This window comes from Felis catus, chromosome D4 (genome assembly GCF_018350175.1).
Source record: "Felis catus isolate Fca126 chromosome D4, F.catus_Fca126_mat1.0, whole genome shotgun sequence".
Lineage (NCBI taxonomy): Eukaryota > Metazoa > Chordata > Mammalia > Carnivora > Felidae > Felis > Felis catus.
In genome coordinates, this window is record NC_058380.1 from 57,954,440 (window position 1) to 57,976,278 (window position 21,839).

General features: G+C 36.9%; 1 protein-coding gene across 12 annotated transcripts in view; it reads right to left on the minus strand.

The window, feature by feature from the left end:
• Positions 1 to 1,274: 1,274 nt before the first annotated feature.
• The window catches only part of RNF38 (ring finger protein 38), a 130,489-nt gene continuing 109,924 nt past the window's right edge, over positions 1,275 to 21,839 (minus strand). For 11 of the 12 annotated variants that reach the window (XM_023242439.2, XM_045043683.1, XM_023242445.2 and 8 more), the window contains 8 exons: positions 17,256 to 17,423; positions 15,819 to 15,989; positions 13,001 to 13,183; positions 12,616 to 12,722; positions 11,093 to 11,177; positions 7,466 to 7,587; positions 6,104 to 6,203; positions 1,275 to 4,718 (listed from right to left, as the gene is read on the minus strand). In XM_023242439.2, the coding sequence (XP_023098207.2) occupies positions 4,656 to 4,718; positions 6,104 to 6,203; positions 7,466 to 7,587; positions 11,093 to 11,177; positions 12,616 to 12,722; positions 13,001 to 13,183; positions 15,819 to 15,989; positions 17,256 to 17,423 (999 nt within the window). In that variant the 3' untranslated portion in view covers positions 1,275 to 4,655. The remainder of the gene's footprint in view (positions 4,719 to 6,103; positions 6,204 to 7,465; positions 7,588 to 11,092; positions 11,178 to 12,615; positions 12,723 to 13,000; positions 13,184 to 15,818; positions 15,990 to 17,255; positions 17,424 to 21,839) is intronic. The other variant, XM_023242438.2, reaches the window with a different exon arrangement.

A 21,839-nucleotide genomic window follows, 5' to 3' on the forward strand; every position in this document is an offset into this window, starting at 1 on the left:
GTAGTGTCAAAGCATAGTTAAGAATTTAAGATGTAAAAGATTTGTAAAAGGGGGAAATAAATCGGCAGAGATGAAGTCCTGGTAAGAGTCCACATTTCACACCTTGTTTAAGGGCCTCTATTGCTCACAGAAAATCTGCTGAGTCCCGAGGCTGCTTCTAGGAGAGCTCTTTCCCATGTAGTGACTCAGAACTCAGAGCTGCCATCACCATGGCAGAGGAGAAGAGAGCTGGCTTTTAAATGCTCCCACAGGACCTATGCTTATAAGGCCTTCAGATTTGTATAAAAATTAATGAGACACTTTATGTTTTCTCATACCAAGTCTTTGAAATCCAGTGTATATATTTACAGCACATCTCAGTTTGGACTCTCCACATTACAAAGGCTCAAATAGCTGCATGGGCTTTCCTGCCTTCACTGCAGGTAAGGAGTCACGAGAGAGCACACCGGTATTTACTGAGTAGAAAATGCCTCTGCCGTAAGACAGCACCAGCTTTGGGTTTCTTGAGGCATTCAAAGTCCAACACAAACATTCTTTCAAATATGCTGGATACAAGAGAGAAACAATCAGGACTTGGTCACTTTACTGAATGCCTCTACCAGTTAACTACTGGAGCCGGGCAGAGGGCATCATCCTTCCTTAATTAAGCCAAAGAATGAATGCTTCCTGAAAGAGGGAATGGAAGGAAGTGGGATCTATTATTTCGCCTCAATTTTTTGTATCTTGTGTCTACTTTCCTTCTCAAGTAACACAGCATGTACACGGAAGTAGATTACTCTTATTTTCTTCCTTTTTAGTGAAAGGAAAGGAATTACACAAACAAGTACGGAAAATGAAAGAGGCTCCTCTTTCCCTATTATGCTGACAAGAAGTTGGATGTAAGCTGTAGCTAATGTGGACAACTTTGCCTGGTTACCTACTGTAATCTTCTTTCCTGCATCTTATGGTCAACATTAAAGAAAGAAATCTAGTTACCTACTTATGTAGCCCTACTGTTCGGTGAGTTTAGGCCACATGTGTGGCTACGTTCAGCTATCTTCTTGGCTTTTTAGAAGATAGAATTATGTTCTACGGGTTGTAATGCTAGTTGTTTTTGAGTTTCTAAGACGTCTACACAAATGCAGAAACAAAATCTGAATTATAGTCTAAAAATCAGATCTGGCTGCTAGCAGCTCAGAAGCTCTATCTTCCTGCTGGAATCCTGCTACCACCCTCCCTCCAGGCACACACAACCCTACCCCTTCCACAACACAAACATGAACCACAAAAAAATGTTTTAAGTGTACATCATACATTTATTACCAACAACCCTCTCAACTCCAAAATTGGGCACAGGGATTAAAAATAAAAATTCATTGCACTACTTAGTAAAGCATTACTAGTAACTTTCATAAAAAATGTACAAACTTTGTTAAAAATTTATCAAGCCTTCAAATGATTTGGTTACAGATATTTATAATACGTACATTTAAAACTATGTTAACTGATACAATGGAATATGATTTCAGGAAATGACTCAGCAAATGATTCCAAAAAACACCCCTGTAAGCTTTCATAATCTGAAACAAACAGCAAAATGAGGTAACCAAATGTACCAACAGGGGGGAAAATAGCTTTCTAATGAAGGCCTAAAGATATCTGTGAAAAATATTCTCTTTAAGTGAGTTGGTAGATCTCATTCAAAATACTGTAAGAGGTCCAAATTTAAGAATCTTAATAAATCACGTTTCAGAGAGTGTATAAAATCTAAATATGTGTTCACATTTTCCAGATTTTGCTCAAAAAAAAAAAAAAAAAAGAAAAATTCAGGACAGAAAATCCTAATGAGATCTCGATACCTGGAGGCCTTGACTTGTTTTTTGTTTTGTTCTTTTGGGGCGGGGGGGGGGGGGAAGAGTTAAAAAAAATTTCAAGATGATTATTCATGCAAAACAAAACGAAACCCCACAGCAGAGTTAAGATGGTAAAGCCAATATTGTTTTAGGAGAAAAGAGGAAGAAGGCAACAAACCAACATCTGCCTGCTACCTGGCGCATCGCTCAAGGTGGCAACAGCTGGGCACGAATCAACTGTTCCTTCTCTTCTGGTCGCCACACAGGCGCTCACCGTGGCTGGCGTGAGCTGGTTCAGAGCACATGCACTATGCTCCTAATCCGCACTACCCACCTAATAAGCAAGTCTGTACACATCTCTAAGGGCCCCATGCACAGAAAGACATTCCCAAAGAGAGATCAGTCACAAGAGTGCGACAATCCAGGATTTTACCAAAATAGACCCTGCTGCCTCCTAAGTTGCCAAATGCCTCTCAAAAATTTGCTGGACAAGGGATTGTATGACAAGACTTCATCGTCAGAGGGAGGGGAGAAAAGGCTACTTTTCCTAGTCATTAGTACAATGTGCCTTGTTAATTAGGTATCTATATAAATTAGAAAAAGTGCTTTACTTGCATGCTTCAATAAAATGAATACTGAGTGTAGTAGTGTTATGTTAGATCTGTACAGATATAAATTTTTTGCAGCTATATAAAAGAGTCTATGTATAAGATGGGCTTTTGCCATTTTCAACATGATTTTTTAATTAAAAAAAAGATTAAACTATACGTGATTTGTAACGTAGCTGATTATTATGCCAATAATTTTGGTCTTTAACACACTTTTTATTCATCAGGAACAGGTGGGGAATGTCCCAATGAGTTAAAAGTAACGTGCACTTTACTACTGTTGAGATGTATTTCTGATGCACTGACAAATACAGGGGCAAACAAAGTGTGCAAAATCCTATTTGTATGACTAGATAGAGGCAACAGTGTCTGGAAAAGGGCAAAATTGTGCTTCTGTGTGAATTGATTTTACTGAACTCTAAGCTGGGATAAGTTTATGGAGACTTCCAGGGAAGGCAAGTAGCATGGCAGTAACAAGTCGTTAACACTGTCTGAGGAGAAAACTGACACAGAGCCAGCTGAGAGCTGAGTGAGGCCGGCGGAGAGTCCTCACAGTCCTGACTGGGATTATGCAGCTTGTGCTACTGCGAACAAAGCAATGACACCAACTGCAGGAAGAGGCAGACAATGCTGAATACAACAGAAGGAGAGGAATCGAAACATTGCTGGAAAAATGACTTTAAACAATCTAAATGATGCTCAATGAACCTATAAAAAAAAAAACAAAAGCCACACAGCTATGTATTTCAGATCGACTAAATGAAGGTCAATTCCTGTTTTACAGCATTATTTTTTATACAAAAATCAAATCTTCATTTATACTGCAAGTATTCTGGACCTGTTATATTAAATTTTTCTCAAACAAAAAAAAATTTTTCAAAGCAATAAAACATCAAAGCACATCAGGTCTAAGAATTCAAGCTGTCACAGCACTTGACCCATCCTGGAAATGAGGGTTTCCAGGAGAAGCACTACTAGACAACTTTCAGAATTGGAGGTTGGCAGGTGAATCAATACGAACAGAAATAGAGTTTTCTTAAAATATTTTAGTTGCCTATGAGAGCTTAACAAAGAACATATCAGAAGTCAAGCTGAATTAGTTAACAAATTTTGTTCTGGTGGAAGTAAAGGAGGTGAGACTTTGTGGGACGAGCGGTATTCTTAGAAATATATTACTCAAATATCTTCAGAATAGACTACAAATCTAAACATTAAAAAAAAAAATCACAGGTGCTTCCTGTAAGAAGCTTACTGGAAATGTAAAGGAAAAAAACAAACCATCAACATTCAAATCACTGATTGAAATGCTAATATTGCTAACTGATGATGTATGATATTGCACCTTCTTTTTGGAAACAGCAAGTTGGAGAGTACAAAATTTTTTCCCACAACAGAATCAAAAAATCAGGTTCATGGAGTGAGAATCTGTTACACTTTTTTTCTTAAGTGACCCACTCGGGACCACCGACGAAGAGAAGGTGACAGCTGCCTGAAGCAAAGGAAGAAGGCTTTTCTCATTCCATTCACTGGGAGGGAAGGGGATGGAGTATTCGATGCTTATCATTGATGCACCCTTAGCAATCAGTGTGCAACAGCAAACACAAGGGAAAAAACCAGTGTACAGTACTAGTGCTGTTTAAATAACACACCAGATTATACATTGCAGCATAATTAAAACTACACACACATTCTTGGTACATGCTGGTAGATAGGATCTCAGACACACGTTAGCGACCATGCCCTCACACAAGTAGTTGCGCACACTCTCTCTCTCACACAGATACATTTATCACCAACAGTCACACGCTGCATTCATTTCCACTCACAGTTTCTGAAGGCTCTATATAAGGTAGATTGCTATATCATCTGGAGCTACCACTTTTTATAAAAGCACATGCTAAAAGATCACGTCCACTGTAATCTTGCAGCAACACTCGGAATGATCACACAAAAACCAGGGAATGTTAGTGCACACACAAAATTAAGCTAAAGAAAAAGTCTTTGGAGTTCCAATCACACGGTTAGTATAACAATCCCATAATTGTGAAGACTAATTGTAAGCTTTTATAGTTGATTAAGTCACACAGTGCAAAGAAAGGTCCATTGACCCTTTTGGTAAAGGGAGGGCTGGAAGCCACACAGATTAAGTTCAATGGATAGTCCGTATATACATGTGATGAGGAACACCCAAACTAAACTTGTGCTCTTAGGTTGGTCATTCTGAATCCCGATGCACTTCTGAAGCATCAGCTCGGCAAATTGGGCAAGTACGATTTGCCTAAAACATAAAAGAGAAAAAAACTTGTCCGAATTCTGAGTTACACAATGAAATACGTCAAAAGCAATAAACTATTTTTACCTCTCATATAGTTTTTACATTCTTTATTCCTTTAAAAAGGTACAAAGTAATCATTTAATCTTTCTTAAAAAAAAAAATACACCATCAACTCAGACTTAGTAGCTGATGATTTTCCTAATAGGTCTGTTTTATCACACTGACAAGATTACCTATCACCAGTTCAGATTTAATAACTAGCTTAAAACTCCATCTCAACAAATGGCACCACCATGTTTCGAGTTGCCGAAGCTAGAAATCTAAGCATTACCTGCTCTACGTTCCACATCCATCATTCATCAAGTACTCCCACTTCTACATTTTGACAGTTCTCGAATCAGTCCTCCTCTTTTCATCCAATTGCCAGAACTTGTTCTCTGGCTAGCCCAGGACCCATTATTTCATCTCCCCATTTCTCAGAAAGATCTCTCCCTTTCTGGTCCCCGAACAGTGGCCAGTTGTCTTTCTAAAACAAAATCTCAAGCACAGCCTTCCACACTGTTTCTGGGATCAAGTCCACACTCCCTCACACTCATAAGCCGGCCACTCACTGGCCATAGCTTTGAACGGCTCTTCTCTTGCCACTCTCGCTATCAGCCATACGGAATCTGTCATTTTTGGGTCAGTCTCTGTTCCCACATGACAGGGTTTCTTCTTCTGAAAAGTTAAGACCCTTTGCCTTCAGGGTTCGGTTTGGGCTAAACTGGGCACCCTTAATCTGTGCTCACTAAGAAAGACTGATTCTATTTTAACTTCTCTGTCTTCCTCACCAAACTGTAAACTTCTCTAACCCAGTGGTATTATCTCCTAATCAGAATGCTCAAAAAAAACCCAAACCAAAACCAAAACAAACAAAAAAACAGTTGATCATTTTTAAATTATTTTACTGCATCATATTTTCATTCTACTATTATAAAATATAGAATTTGTGTCCTTTGGGTTTTTCAGATCTACAGAAGAAAAAATAATCAGAATTAAATAAAAAGCACTAGAGGTTTATTTCCCAAGTAAATCTCTGACAAAGGAGCGCCAGTGAGGTCCACCTGTAAACTCTTAAGAGAAAAATGGCCCGTCAAGTTCAGGCCTTGTCCCCACACACCATGAGAAAGGAAACACTGATGACCAAGGACAGATAACTCATTTTCAAGTTTTGCACAATCACTCCTACATTAATGACTGTAGTTAATTTTTACTGATGTTTTCTCTTCATTCACAGAAATCATTGAAAATTTTGTCCCCTTACCCACCCTCCACAAGCAATGGATTTAAAACTACAGTCAGTAAAAAAGAATTCAATGTTACTCTCTTCACAGATACCATCACTTTACCTTAAGCCATTTGTCGACACACTTGGCATGGAACTCGTGGTTACAGGGTAAAACTCTAAGTAGCTGCCTTGACTCAAAATCACACATGCATACTACACACCTAAAAAAAGCAAAAAGATCATTTAACCATAAAACCAAGTGGTTTCCTATTTTGTTACGACTACTGAAGCCTAGAACACCATTTACCATCTCACTTTTCAAAATGTCATTTAAATTTTAAGACAAAGTAATCTATCAATACCCCGAAATAATCATAACCTTAAGACATTTAGTAAGAGTGCTTTGCTCTGAGAGATCATCACGAAAATTTTATTTTTAAAGTTTATTTTATTTAATTAAACAAATATTTTTAATGTTTACTTATTTTGAGAGAGGGATAAGAGAGCGAGCAGGGGAAGGGTAGAGAGGGAATCCTAAGCAAGCTCCGCGATGTTAGCACGGAGTCCAATGCAAGACTCGAACCCATGAGCCGTGAGATCATGACCCAAGCTGAAATGAAGAGTTGGGCGCTTAACTGACTGAGCTACCCAGGCACTCCCAAACTGTACACTTTAAATGTGAATTATATCTCCATAAAGTTGTTATTAAAGATACTATAATAAGCAGAATGTTTAGGTAAAAACCTCAATCTTTACATGTATGAGACTCTTCAATCTTACATAAACTATTCTAGGGGTGCCTGTGTGGCTCAGTTGGTTAAGCGTCTGACTTCAGCTCAGGTCGTGATCTCATGATTTGCGGGTTTGAGCCCCACGTCAGGCTCTGTGCTGACAGCTCAGATTCTGTGTCTCCTCCTCTCTCTCCCTCCCCCACTCTCTCTGTCTCAAAAATAAACATTAAAAAAATAAAAGTGGAGTGCCTGGTGGCTCAGTTGGTTAAGCATCCGACTTTGGCTCAGATCATGATCTCGGGGTTCATGAGTTCAAGCCCCACATCGGGCTTTGTGCTGACAGCTCAGAGCCTGGAGCCTGCTTCGGATTCTGTGCATCTTCCTCTCTCTCTGCCCATCCCGTTTGCACTCTCTCTCTCAAGAAAAAAAATAAACATTAAAAAAAATTTTTTTTAATAATAAAATAATCAAAAACAATTTCTAGGCAACCTCAAAATACAGAACAGCACTGTCCAACAAAACTTTCTGAGACAGAAATGTTGAACACCTTCCAACACAGTATCACTAGCTAGCCCAATAAACTTAACTTTAAAATTTTAAACAGCCACACAAGACTAGTGGCTACCATACGGAACAGGCCTAGGGTATGCAATAGAGACTATTTATCAAGTTATCTTGGACTTTCAAGTGTTTATTTTATAAAGGTAAAAAAGGAAATTTCACATAGAGTGATGTCGGCAAAATGTACTTACAAAGTCTGCTCTGACTGGTGGTTATTAGGATTGAACCGATAAGAAGGAAGCTGTTCGATATCTGCTTTAGTCAGTCCTCGAGGCTTAGCCTCTCCCAGTCGCTCTGCCAGGTTTAAGAGGGCCTAGAAAGGGGGCAAAAGGAGTAAAAATTTTAATCTCTAAGTTTTCTATTTCAATAATCGAAAACCCCTACAGCAAACAAAAAACCGCAACCCTATCATTAATATGGAAAATTTTTAATACATACACTAGTAGAAAACAGCATAATGAACTTCCACATGCCAATTACCCAGGCTCAACAATTCGTGGCTAATTTCACCTAGTACTGTCCACTCCTAAATCCCAGATTATTTTGAAACAAAAGTAAAATATTGTATTTCATTGATAAAATAGTTCTGTGTATATCTTTAAAACAACCTGTCAACTTCAGCCCTTCTGACATTTTGAGCTGGACAAAATTTCATTGGGGGGGGGGGGCTGTCCTTGTGTATTGTGGGATATTTAGCAGTAGCCCCCAGCCTCCAGCTGCTGGATGCTAGTAACCGCACACCAATACTGTCTCCAGATGTTGCTAAATACCCTGGGGGCCGGGGTGGAGTAAAACTGTCCTCAAGTTGAGACTCACCATTTTCAAAAGTAAAAGAAGTTTTAAAAGAATATAACCACAGTAACATCACACCTAAAAAATTAACAATTCCTTAAATGTTAAACATCTCTCATTGTTTCAATTATTTCCGAAAACACTTTTAAAAATAGTTGTTCAAATCAGGATCCAAATCAATCCATACCTTACCACTGTTTGACAGGTCTCTAGTATCTTTTTTTAGATACTGTTTGTTCTGTTGAACAAACCGAGTCAATGGCTTGTACAAATTCACAGTCTGATTTTTGCTGACTGAACCTACCCACCCGAGATTTGTGTTTTCCTGTCCCCTGTACTTCCTATAAATTGGTGGCTTCAACTATTCCCATTAGGCTCATCATGCCTAGGACCATTAACCCATTAAAGATGGCAAAATGGTAATATTCTATCATTTTCTTAATTTATTAGATGAAATATTACTAATATTGAGCAACTGCCCCATATGAAACTGTACTCAGTAGCATAATTTAAATAGAAAAGGGTAGGCCAATGAGTTTTTTTCTTTTATTTTTTGAAGTTATCACTAAGAACTCATGGATTTTAAGACAGTTGTTATGTTTCAATATATGGCTGCTATTACACTTACTGATCTTACAACAGTACCTCCTTTCTCCCAGTTTTCATTGGTTCTAATTACTCATTTTGCTTTATTCTACAATTTTCCAGTCTTTCGTATGCTGCTTTCCCCTCTTTTTTAGGCTACCACAGGGTGAAGAGAATGTATAATAATGAAACGATGATGGACAATGAGAGGAATAGAATCAACTTCCCAAAATCTCAATAATTAATGCTGTGATAGTTGAAGCCACAATGCTGTTTTTGGTACAGCTTTATTTGGAGAATTGGGTCATCTAAATAAATTGCTCCTCCTTCACCATGCATGCCCCTAAAGTCCCTTTAAAATGTTAGATAGCAAATTGTTAAATTTAATTGATGTTGATTACAATTAGCACATAAAATTTAGAATATAGCTGGTATTAACTGTTTTATACTACAGGACACTTGGGTCAATGAAAACAACTTAAGACAACTATATTCAATAAAGTATGATCATTAAGCCCTTACTGGGTGGAGGCTATGATAATCAAATCTTCAATGAATTTATATGACCTAGCAAGCAAGACACCTGAAGGCAGAACATGACAAGTCTGTATGGTTTTCTTTTTTTTTTTTTTAAGTTTACTTACTTTTTTAGGAGAGAGGGAGACAGAGAGGGAGAGACAAAGGGAGGGAGGGAAGGAGAGAGGGAGCGCATGCACACGTAAGTGGGGGAAGGGCAGAGAGGGAGAATCCCAAGGAGGTTCCACACTGTCAGTGCACAGCCCAAGGCGGGACTCAAACTCTTGAACCATGAGATCATGAACTGAGCTGAAGTTGGACACTTAGCTGACTGAGCCACCCAGGCACCCCAGTACACATGGTTTTGTAAGAACTTTAAAAACAAAAAGGAGGGAAAAACTCATTTGGATCTGGAAATGGACTAGAAATGCCTTTCATAGACGTAGTATTTTTAGCTGGGTCTTAAAAGATGGCTAAGTTTCAAAATGTGGAGGAGGAGGAAGGTTCTTAGGCAGAAGGACAAAGGGAGTAAAGGCACTTAGGCAAGAATGCAAAAGTATTTTTTTATTTGGCACTGGAATACCTTTCTAAACTGGATTTTAGGTCAAAACAAGAAAAGCAAAAAATTCTTGACTGGATTAAAGTATGACTGCAGAAGATCAAACATATTTAACCTAAAATATAGTTTAGAAAGGTAATGCCAAATAAAAATATTTTTCTTACACTGGGATAGTATATCACGGTTTTTTTCATTAATGGGTACATGATCATTTAATCAAGAGCTGTCTTTTTTGGCGACATGACTTATGACTTCCTTTTAGTACAGAATGCCTAAAGGACAACTAACTCCTTTGCAGAAAACTAAAGTCATCAGTGTAGAAACAAAACCAGAAAATCTTTACAGCCCCTTTCTCTCTCTAGAAATCTGGAAATGGAGGGATACCTGGGTGGCTCAGTCAATTAAGCATCTGACTTTGGCTCAGGTCATGATCCCACAGTTCCTGGGTTTGACCCCTGCATCAGGCTCTCTGCTGTCAACGCGGAGCCTGTTTGGGATTCTCTATACCCCCTACTCCCTCCCTCTCTCTCTCAAAAGTAAATATTTAAAAAATTAAATGGAAATGAAATCCAAAGGTCAGGGCAGTGTGACTATGTATATAGAAAGAAAATGACACAATACCATTTTGAAAACTATAGAAGAATATACCATCTGGCCTGATCTCTTTCACATGTGTTAAAAACAAAACAAAAACCAAAAAAAAAAAAAAAACCAAACTAAAGGTGTTTTAAGTTTGTGTATGTGTGTGTATGTATGTGTCTCTTACCTGTCTCTAGCTTCTATTCACAGTGTCCAAATAGAGACTGAGTGAGGATGGAGTGAGAAAGAGAACTAGCAGTATCAAAACAAAGTGACACTGTCGCTCACATTCAACAATACAAAGCTGCCTTCCAACCCCTAAACTGCACCTCCTCTTCCTAACCTCCAATAATATGAGGCACCTGGGCGGCACCTTCCTCCCGCAATATTCACTTCAGTCACCAACTGTATGTTGTTCCTCAAGAATATCCAGCACTTTCCTACCTCAATCTCACGCATAAAGCAGCCTTCCCATCCTTCAGGAGCCAGGTTAAACAACTGTGCTTCCACAAAATCTTTTCAGAATATCCAATCATAATTCACTGCTTTCTCATGTACATTCTCTCAAAGGAATTATATATAATTCTAATACAGGACCAAAGTCTATCTCATTATCACAGCTGTGTGGTACATGTAGAAATATCCTTAAGGATGCTAACCACTTTTTGATATATTTGTATTGTGAAATGTACGATTTATCTAATACATGTTTAATTAGATGAATGAGTAAAAAATACTTCTTTTGCATATAATACTATGCAAACAAACTCACAGTTCACCTACTAACCTCATAATTTTCTACTTCTCCATCTTCCACATCCAATTCAAAGCTGAAAGTTGGGCCCACTGCAGGTGGCACTGGAAGCATTGATCTGCAGTGAAATAATCAAAACTAGCATTGATACACTGGTACATCACTTCAATGAACAAGGCTAATGCTACAGGGATAAAGAACGGTCAGTGTTAATCAGTGGCAATTTTAACGAAATGGACTTTGCTAGCAATAAATAAAAACTGAGATTTTAAAAATACCATTCAGAATAGCATAAAAATATGAAATATTAGGGATTAGGGAAAATTTTTTTTAAATGAACAAATAAAGAAATATACTGTTGAGTGGACTAGAAGATGTCAACTCTCTTCCAAAACTGATTTACAGATTTCATGCAGTCCCTACACCAAAATCCCAGCAAGATATGCTTTAGTAGAAACCTAGCTGATTTCAAACTTTATATGGATCATTCAAGACTTTAAATCATTTTAAGAACCAAGTTCTGATACTATCTGATTTTAAGACTTATAATAAAGCTATAATTATCAAAATAGTGTGATATTGGCACATGGCCCTCTGTACAAAACAACGTTTCCTACCCTTCTTAGAAATTAATTATAGGCACAAGACTAAATTCTAGCCAATGGGATGTAGGCAGGAGTACAAGACATGCAACTTCTAGGAAGTAGCCTTGAGAGGTGGGCAGAGAGATCCATTTTCATTTTTACTAGCTGGAGTATAGATGTAATGGCTAGAACTTGAGGAACCATCTTTAATCACATAGAGAAAGCCATAAAATTTTGAAGATGGTAGAACCATTCCTCAGTTATGGGGTAACAAACAATCCCTGAATTGCCTACTTCTGAACTTCATTCCATGAGAGAGAAAAAAAGAACTATCACGTTTAACCCACGGGTGTATGTTACAAATGTAATCCTAACAATATTTCTAAGGCACAGATAACTTTTCTCTCTTCCCTTGAGAAAAGCAGCAGCGTCAAAAGCTGGATAATCAAAGGTGACAAGTGATGACAGCTGCGTAAAAGGCAAAAACTCAATTTTTCTACCTTTTGATTTGTTAAACCTATTTTCTGGCTCACAAATTTCTTCCTCTCCCACTTCTCCCTTGTCCTTGGCTCTTCTCTTTAGTTCACCTTTAAATGGTCCCCCACCCCAACCACTCAACATTAAACAAAAACTAATATCTGGGGTGCCTGGGTGGCTCAGTTGGTTAAGCGTCCGAGTTCAGCTCAGGTCATGATCTCGCAGTTCATGAGTTCGAGCCCCGTGTCAGGCTCTGCGCTGACAGCTTAGATCCTGGAGCCTGCTTCAGATTCTGTGTCTCCCTCTCTCTCTGCCCCTCCCCTGCTCGTGCTCTGTCTCTATCTCTAAAAACATGAATAAACGTTAAAAAAAAAAACCCTAATATCTAACACACCCTAAATTATAAATCACAGAGAAGATATTCATTTCATAAAATAAAGACTCTCAAGGGTGTAAAAATTCAGAATTCATTAAAATGAGAAAAACAGAACTTACAACACATATGGTAGTAAGCTGGGATGATAAGGGGGAGGTGGTATTGGCTGCTGGGATCGATATCTACTACGTCCTGTGAGCCTCCGAGGCATAAATGGAGGATAAGGCTGTAAGGGGAAAATGTTAAAACAATTTAAGATCATTCCACCTTTGCAACTATTTAATCTGTCAAACAGTCTATCTTCTTAAAAAACCAACAAAGTTAAAAAAAAACCACACAACAAAAAAACCCAAAGAAACCAAAATATCTACAAAGTTCTTTACTGTTTAAGTCACATTTCATATGTCTTAAATGTTAACACAGACACAACTAGTTTAAAACATAAAAGTTAGGCGCAAGTTATCCAAGCAAGTAATAAATTAATAACAACGAATGAAAACTTACTACTCCAAAGGACACCTCCTGATGCAAAGGATCATGGGTTAGGAACTGCAAGGGAGCTGATGGAGGTAATGTTGGGGGATGGGCCGATGGAGGGTAAGTAAAACCTCCTACTGGAAGATGTTCTCCTAAGAGTTCCACTTCATTTTCTATCCTTTGCAGAGGCTGAGGGAGGAAAAACGCAAACTAATATATTAACATACTTCCAGTATATTAGATACCTGGTGTTTAGAGAGTGTTTTATAATAATAAAAATTAACTTCCCACAAAACACTTTTAAGGCCATTTATTTCTTCATGTTCATATCAATCTAAACTCATACATGTGAACAGACTGTAGTATCTTCCTGTCTTTAATTGGATTTCAATAAGACACTTTGTGAAACACGTCATTAAACATTTCCACTATCCATTCAAAGATATCTTTCTTTTTTTTTTGAAGTAGGCTCCACGCTCAACGTAGGGCTTGAACTCATGACCCTGAGATTAAGAGTCAAGTGCTCTAGCAACTGAGCCAGTCAGGCTCCCCCATACAGTTCTTTTATTATCTGAAACTTCTCAAAAAGAGACAAAAAGGATAAGTCAATCATATGAAAGTTAAAATTACTTTTTAGTCATATACACTTACCTAGTCACAAAATTTTCAGGCACTTAATCTTTAAGAGATGAAATTGAGCATAGTATATATTTATCTATTTTTAAAGTTTGAGAGAGAGAGAAAGAGCATGCACACATGAGTGGGGGAGGGAGGGATAGAATCCCAAGCAGGCTCCACGCTGTCAGCACAGAGCCCTACACGGGGCTTGATCTCACCAACTGTGAGATCATGACCTGAGCTGAAATCAAGAGTCAACTGCTCAACTGACTGAGCCACCCAGGCGTCCCACATAGGGTATATATTTATAAAGCAAAACCAGGGCTAAAAGGGATAAAATTCAGCAGGCATGATGCTGTATTTCTAATACATCAGACAGATCCTTGTTGTTGTCACTAAACAGCCATGTAACTTTTATATAAATAATGTAACATGAACCTCATTATTTATTATCTACAGAACTGACATGTTCATAGCCTACTTCAAAAGTGTATTATGAACACTGAGACAATGTACAAAATCAAAGCACAGAGCATGCTTTTTTCTTGACAGTAGCTTTACTAAGGTATAATTCACATACTATAGAAATGACCCTCTAAGGAGTACAATTCAATAGATTTCAGTAGATGCACAAGAGTTGTGTAACCATCACCACTACCTAATTCCAGAGCATTTTCATCACTCTACCCCCAACCTGTGCCCATCAAGCAGTCCACTACCCAATGTCTCCAGTCCTCCCCAAGCCCTGGACAACTGCCAATCTACCTTCTGTTTCCAAAGTTTGCCTGTTCTGGACATTTCACATGTATGAAATCATGTGTGTCCTTTGTATCTGGCTTCTGTCACTTAGCATAATGTTTTCAAGGCTCATCCATCTTGTACTTAGTATAACAGTACTTCATTCCTGTTTATAGTTAAAAAAATAATCCACTGCATCAGCTGATGAGACATTTGAACTCTTTCCACTTTTTGGCTATTAGGAATAATGCTGCTATGAACATTTATGCTTAAATGTTACTCTGACTTCCTCCTGCAGTTAGGCAGTATCAATACATTATTCAAACATAAGTGATTACACTTTAATGTGGGAGCTTATGCATGGTTGAGAGAAATTACAACGGCTGACACTGTGATAACACAACTTAAGTTCTGATTTGGTTATGTGACCGGACCTTTTAAAGGATTCCAAACCCAGGAATAAGTGATGGCTAAATTTTGTTTTAACCTTGAATTCCCAGGTAATGGAAACTAAGAAACATCTTGGCATCAATCCTGCCCTGATTCTAATAAAAGCTTTTCTTGTAGAAGTAGTTCTAACTTTTTGGATTAGCCAAACTTCTGTCAAAATTGGCTTCTACGATTTTCAGCAGAGCAGCCATTAAGTTCACCTCTACCTGAGACCCAGCATGGTGCATAAATCCTTGGTAAAGGATGGTTAGGTTCTGTAGAATACACTGTCAAGTTCCTTTCACAGGGCTGAAATCTTTACCCACGCCTGATGGTTCAGATGCTCAATTTGGCCAGTACAAAAGATATCTGGACCTTCTTCCTGTGCCCTCCCTTCCTCTTCTACAGTGCTTATCCCTCCTCCAACCCTCTACCCTCCAAAATATGCCTCTTAGCTATATTCCAGTCCCAAGACAGAATTATGTTAACAGACGATCTCATCTTCTTTTCATCAGAATACAGAAAAACAGGACTTAAGAAAAAAAAAGATTGAGGGTCAGAAAGTTACTTTACTTGCCTAAATAAATAAAATTATTGTGGCAAGTATAAACAATTTTATATTTTCACTTTCTATTTCAGAAATACATAAAAGGGAAAAACAGAACTGAATTTTTCTTCAGATTTACTTCCTGCAGGACTGCCGATATGAGAGAAGAAATTTAAATTATACAAAACACATATAAAAGAACTAGAAGGGCTCCTAGATGGCTCAGTCAGTTAAGCGTCTGACTCAGCTCAGGTCTTGATCTCAGGGTGAATTCAAGCCCCACCCTTCAAGAAAAACAAACAAACAAACAAACAACTAGGAAAATTTAAGAAAGCAAGTTAATTGTAGGTGAATAGGCTTGTTATTTTTTTGTAGGTCTGTGAATTCCCTGATTCTTTTAAGAATCTAAATTATAGTTTTTAAATGGTAACAAATTACATCTACTAAATTAATCTGCCTCTTAGGGTCTCTATACATTCTGTGAAAATTAAAGACACAAGAGCAGATACCTACCGATCGTGATTGCTGTGTCTGGAAAGGGACAAACTGGCCCGGTGGCGGCAAATGAGGCGGATGATGGGGAGAAAGGTGAGGAGGATGTAAAAGAAATGGGTCACTAGAAATAAGGGGTGGGAATGCAGCATATGGTACTGGTAAGTGCTGAACTGAACATGCTTGCAGCATCTGTAAAAGATAGTGTTATTTGTTGTTAAAAAGTATCAGAATGTATAACCAGTGGTAACAATTTTTTAAAAGTCTATACATTGAGATTGAAATATCATTGCCATACCCCCCTCAAAATACCAAAATGTTTTAGTAACCTATATTAACAATGAAACAAGTGTATTTTTGCATCTGTTAGTAAAATACTGGTAATTAGTACTTAATTCTGTATTTTATATAGTTCTGACAAATTAGTCAAAACACCTAATGTCCTATGAAATGGGGTGAAAAGTGTTGCACAGAAGAGGAAGCCCTCTACTTGACTGAAGAAGTAGCAGGTATTACTGCTTTCCTTTCCAAGAAGTTCTCCTTTACAATCTTAGAGAAATGTTTTTATTTCTAGAATTTTTATATTTATTAAGAGCCCGATTCACAGTTAAGTGCCTTATGTTATGTCTCTCATAATTTTAGTCTGCTAATTTAGTACACTGACTCCATAATCTATTACTGAGAAACCAAACCTAGCTTGGGATAAATAAGTTAAACTAGTGTTGGTGTTTATGTGTTCCTTTTAATCTCAAATTGAAATAAGGATATTAGGATTATAGTTAGATTCAGCAAAGTGCTTTCCTTTGAAGACCTTAGACAGTCATTTAAATCCTCTGGATTACAGAGAAATAAGGTGAAATAAGGTGAAATAAGGAGGGTGGACTGGAGGCTGGTAGAATAAAGGATAAAACATAAGCTTAAAAGGCAGAAAGAAGTGGGTGTGAATCCCTGTTCTCTCATACTAATTGTCTCTGGGACATTTTTCAATTTCATCACCTAGAAAATGGGGATACCATTTTTACCACAGCGGGCTTCCTCTAGTGTTAAATAAGTAAACCAAGCACTCGAAGTGCCTGTTAGAATCCCTTAAGTGCTGAGACTATTACTGTTGATCAGTAAAGCCTGTGAGACTTTATAACTAACTAGAGTTCAATATCCTATGTTAGTACTCTCAACTCAACCTTTATCAAGGTTTAATTATAAACAATGTTGATATATGAGGGAACATGCTTTGATTTTCAGGATATTCAAATATGTATAAATTTAATTAATGTAAAAATATATCAAGTTTTAAAGCTGATTTTATTAAACCGTTATTATAAGTATACTTTGAGACTTCTTTTGCAATAAAATTGCCCTTTACTTGAAAGTGAAAAGCTTTTTACAAAAGGCAGTCTCTTCAATTCTGTTTGCTTACACGACACACTTAGCCATTCTAAAGAGGAGCTGCGGACTTACCGGAGGAGGCACACTACAGACAGGGAGGTGCTGTCCACTGAAAACCACAGAGCATCCTGGGACCTGTTGGGTACTGCAAGCAGGGATGTGCTGGCCTGTGCAGAGTGGAATCCCATGCGGTGCCACTGTTGTTACCGTGTAAGAAACAGGGACAGTGCCCTGATGGAGCTATCAGGAAAGAAAAACAGAACCTTAGAACTTCAGCTATTTGGGTAAAACATCAACTACTAAAAATTTAAATCTGGGCCTTTATTGATTCCCTTCTCAGTTTAACATAGATTTCCACAATATACTTCTCCAATAGCTTCAACCAGAATATTCTTTGTCATTATATAGGAAAGCTGTTTCAAGAATAGTATATGAAAACCAGAGAACTGGGATTCAACTCTACCCTCAAAAAGACTTGAAAAGTCCAAGAAAATAATGAGTTGCTGTATTAAGTCTTCTTGCCTCCTTTACAGAATAAACTTTTCTAGAGGAAACTTGAAACATGAAAGCTCCTACCTTCTAATATCTAGCCACATCCAATACGAAAAAAATTTTTTATGTAAACCCAACTAGTAAAACAATGTAAAGTAGTATAAAAGAAGTTAAATAATTTCCTTCTCTCTTGGCCAGTCTTATTCCTATCCTACCTGAAGCTCCATAAGCACACAAATATATATACACATGATTATCCACAAATCGATGTCATGTTTATTTTCTTTTCCTTAACAAAAATGAGATATTGCTCTGCAACTTACTTTTTTCAATTAGTATTGTAGAGATCTCTTCAAGGGAGTTAAAGTCAATTCATTGTTTTTGATACTAGCCAGATATTTCAAGTACACTCACTCAATACAGTCCTATCATTAATATACTAATGGGATATTCAAGTTGTTTTCACTCTTTGCCAACGTAAACACAATTGTAAAAAAAATATCACTGAACATATCCCTACATACTAGTAGTTTCATTTATTTTGGAGGGATTACTGGGTAAAGGGTGAATTTTAAATTTTTTGCAAAAGGCTGAGTAAGCCACAGTCCTAACAGTCTATGTAGGGCCCATTTCCCAGCACCTCCACTCAAAGTAGATGTACTTTCATTGCAAGTGTTCTTACCTACCTGAAGAATGAAAAAACAAAAACAGCACTTGCTCTGTAAACTGTATCCTTTACTTGCTGCCCATTTTCTATTAGGTTTTCTGTCACATTCATTTATAGTTTGTTTTTAGAGACACAACTACTGCTTGTCACGTCTAATAAAACTGTTTTCCCAGCATATGTTTTATCTTTTGATAAACCTTTTAATGGTTAAAGTTTATCTTCCATGAATTTATATTATATTTCTTGGACACAAAGTGTAGCTTTTGTAGTTCCCTTTATTGATGAGGTTATACATATAAGTTCCTAAATTTTCTGATACCTTTATTTTTTACATTTAATTTATACTCCAACTAAAACCGGTTTTTGTTTATAGTGTGAGGTAAGCGCTAATTTTTTCTTGAAATACTTGTTTCATTTATTAAGATGTCCTTTTTCTCTATAAAGGGAAATGCCATCTTTTTCCATTCAGTAATTTCCCACTTATATTTTGTGCCAAATTTGTGCTGCTTCTGTTATAGTATCTTACTAGAAAAGTTAGTACCTAGGAAGACAAATTCTTATTACCATACTTTTTTTATTGGCCATTTTCACACATTTATTCTTATGTAATTTCTATTAATCTGTGTTAAAGGTTATGTTATTTTATAAAGGACACATAATTTTATTTTAAGGCTTTTCATTGGAATATTATGCCACATATTCAATACTATAGTACTGTCCTTCAAGAAATTACTTTCCTTCGGGGCGCCTGGGTGGCGCAGTCGGTTAAGCGTCCGACTTCAGCCAGGTCACGATCTCGCGGTCTGTGAGTTCGAGCCCCGCGTCGGGCTCTGGGCTGATGGCTCAGAGCCTGGAGCCTGTTTCTGATTCTGTGTCTCCCTCTCTCTCTGCCCCTCCCCCGTTCATGCTCTGTCTCTCTCTGTCCCAAAAATAAATAAATGTTGAAAAAAAAATTAAAAAAAAAAATTACTACCCTTCATAAAGATGTATTACTCTTACAAAATTTATTCCTCAAAGCTCCTTTAAAGTTTATAGGTTTTAATTATATTGTCAATGGTTTTTTTCTATTTCCATATAAATTGGTTAGCACTATGAGAAAAGTTAGATTTTTATGTATTTTGAAACTAATAATCTGATCCAACTTAATTCCAGAATTTAAAAAATCACTTTCCTATGTATACAATTCTACCTGTTCAATCAAAGATTCAACCTAATTATTTACTTGTCTTTTTGCTTTAGTGATAAAGAACCGTCAAAAACGATGTTCAAAGGCATTCATATGTGATTTTCATGGAAATGTTTACTGAATCTCTTTTTATGTTCTGGTTCATAGCCTTTTCTCTGAAAATACTGCAAATACTTTCTTCCAAGCAGTGACTTGCTTTTTCACTTTTTAAATACTATCTCTGGATACATAGTAATTTTTTATTTTAATGAAATATACAATGTTGGGGTTTTATTAAGTGGCTATTTATATATCCTGTTTAGGAAATCTTTGCCTACCTTATGAAGGCAATCTCCTTTATTTAATTTTTTACCTTTCACATTTAGATCTAGAACCCAACTTTATTTTTGCGTATGATACTAAGTAGGAGTCAAGGTTCAAATTGATCTGCACTGTACCCAGTTGTTACCACACCATTACTAAGACCGACCTCCGTTTCCTTCCCTGAATTCCTTTAGCACCTGTGACAAATAAATGTTTAAGTTTATTTCTGACCATATATCAACAGTTCTATGTATGATTAGTACTCTATGTCTTAAGAAAGCCTTCCCTACTTTAAGATCATGAAGCTATTGCTACATTACTTTCTCAAAAGCTTATAGTTTTGCCATTAACATTTACATCTTTATCTACCCAGAACTGATTTTTGTGAATGGCAGGTGATAAAGAATCCAGTTTCATATTTTCATTTGGATACCCAATTGTCCCAGGATCATTTATTAAAAATTCTGTCTTCTTCCAACTCATTTGTTGAAGTCATTTATCATTCAAGTATTCACAAATGTGTGGGTTTATTTCTGGGCTTTATGTTCTACTTCATTAGCCTATTTAGTGTTCTGGCATTAGAATCACCTAAAACAGGTTGCTGGGTCCACACCAGGAGTTTGTGAATCACAACGTCTAAGGTAGTCTGAAAATTTGCATTTCTAACAAACGTGTAGGTGATGTTCTGCCCACCAGATTATCTAGGACATACTTTGAGAATCACTAGACCAGAGTGTCAGTAGGCCAACTATTTCAGAAAGAGCCAGAAAGTGAATATTTTAGGATTGTGGGCATCTTGATCTCTGCACAAAACAGCCATAGATGATAAACAAGCATAGTTGTATTTCAATAAAACTCTACAAAAACAGCCAGCAGTAGTTTGCTTTTCCCCACTCTAGATAATTCCAGGTCCTTTATAAAATGCCATAGAAATTACAGAATCTGCTCAAGGTATACCAAACACTTACTGGACATTTATTGGACATTACACTATTTTTATCTATTCCATGTCAGTTTTGACAACAAGCAGTTTTTACAAAATTGGATCTTTCAAGCCATACCTTCAGTATTTAGATAAGTGTTCTTTAAACTGCCCCAACAAAGTTTTATAATCTTCTACATAGAAATCTTAAACATCTTTTGCTAAGATTGTTGCATAACTTCCTTCACACTATTTTGACTTTTCAGTGAAACTTTATTTGAATATTATGGAGAATTTCAAACATGCTCAAAAGTAGTGTAATGAACCCCCATATGTAACATTTAGCCTCCATAACCATTAACCCATCAACTTCTCCCTTTCCTGTATTTTGTTGAAGCAAATCCCAAGAATACATCATTTAATAAATATTTTAGTACGTATTCCTGGAAGACACAATCACAATAGCATTATTAACATCCCTTAGGAAAATAAAGTATATCCCTTAAAAATAAAGTATTCTAGTTCAAAATTCCAATTGTGTCATCAATATCAAAAATTTTAAACACAGTTTTCTTTTTTTGGATCAGAATCCAAAAATGGTTTACATACTGCAGTTAATTAGAAGACCTCTAAGTTTGTAACTGCCACTTGCATCACCCTTCCTCACCTTCAGCACCACAGCTTATCTCTTGAAACAATCTGGGTTGTTTAGCATAAAAATATCTTTTTACAAGTTTTTACTATGTTTGATTCTGGTATAGAAAAATACAACTGATTGTTGACAGTTGTTTTGTAACCTATCAATCTGTTCAATTCTTAATTCTAATGTTCATCTAAGATGCTCTGCAATTTTTCTATGCATTATCATCATTCCACCTGCAGATAGTGATGGGTGTTATTTGTTCTTATTCTTACACTCTTTTTCTTGCCTTCTGTCCTGGTTTAGCTTCCATAATAATACTGGGAACAGAATTCATCTATTTCTATGGACTTACCTATTCTAGACATTTCATATAATTGTGGCCCTTTGTGACTGGTTTACTTAGCATGTTTTCAAGGTTAATCCATGGTGTAGCATGAATTAGT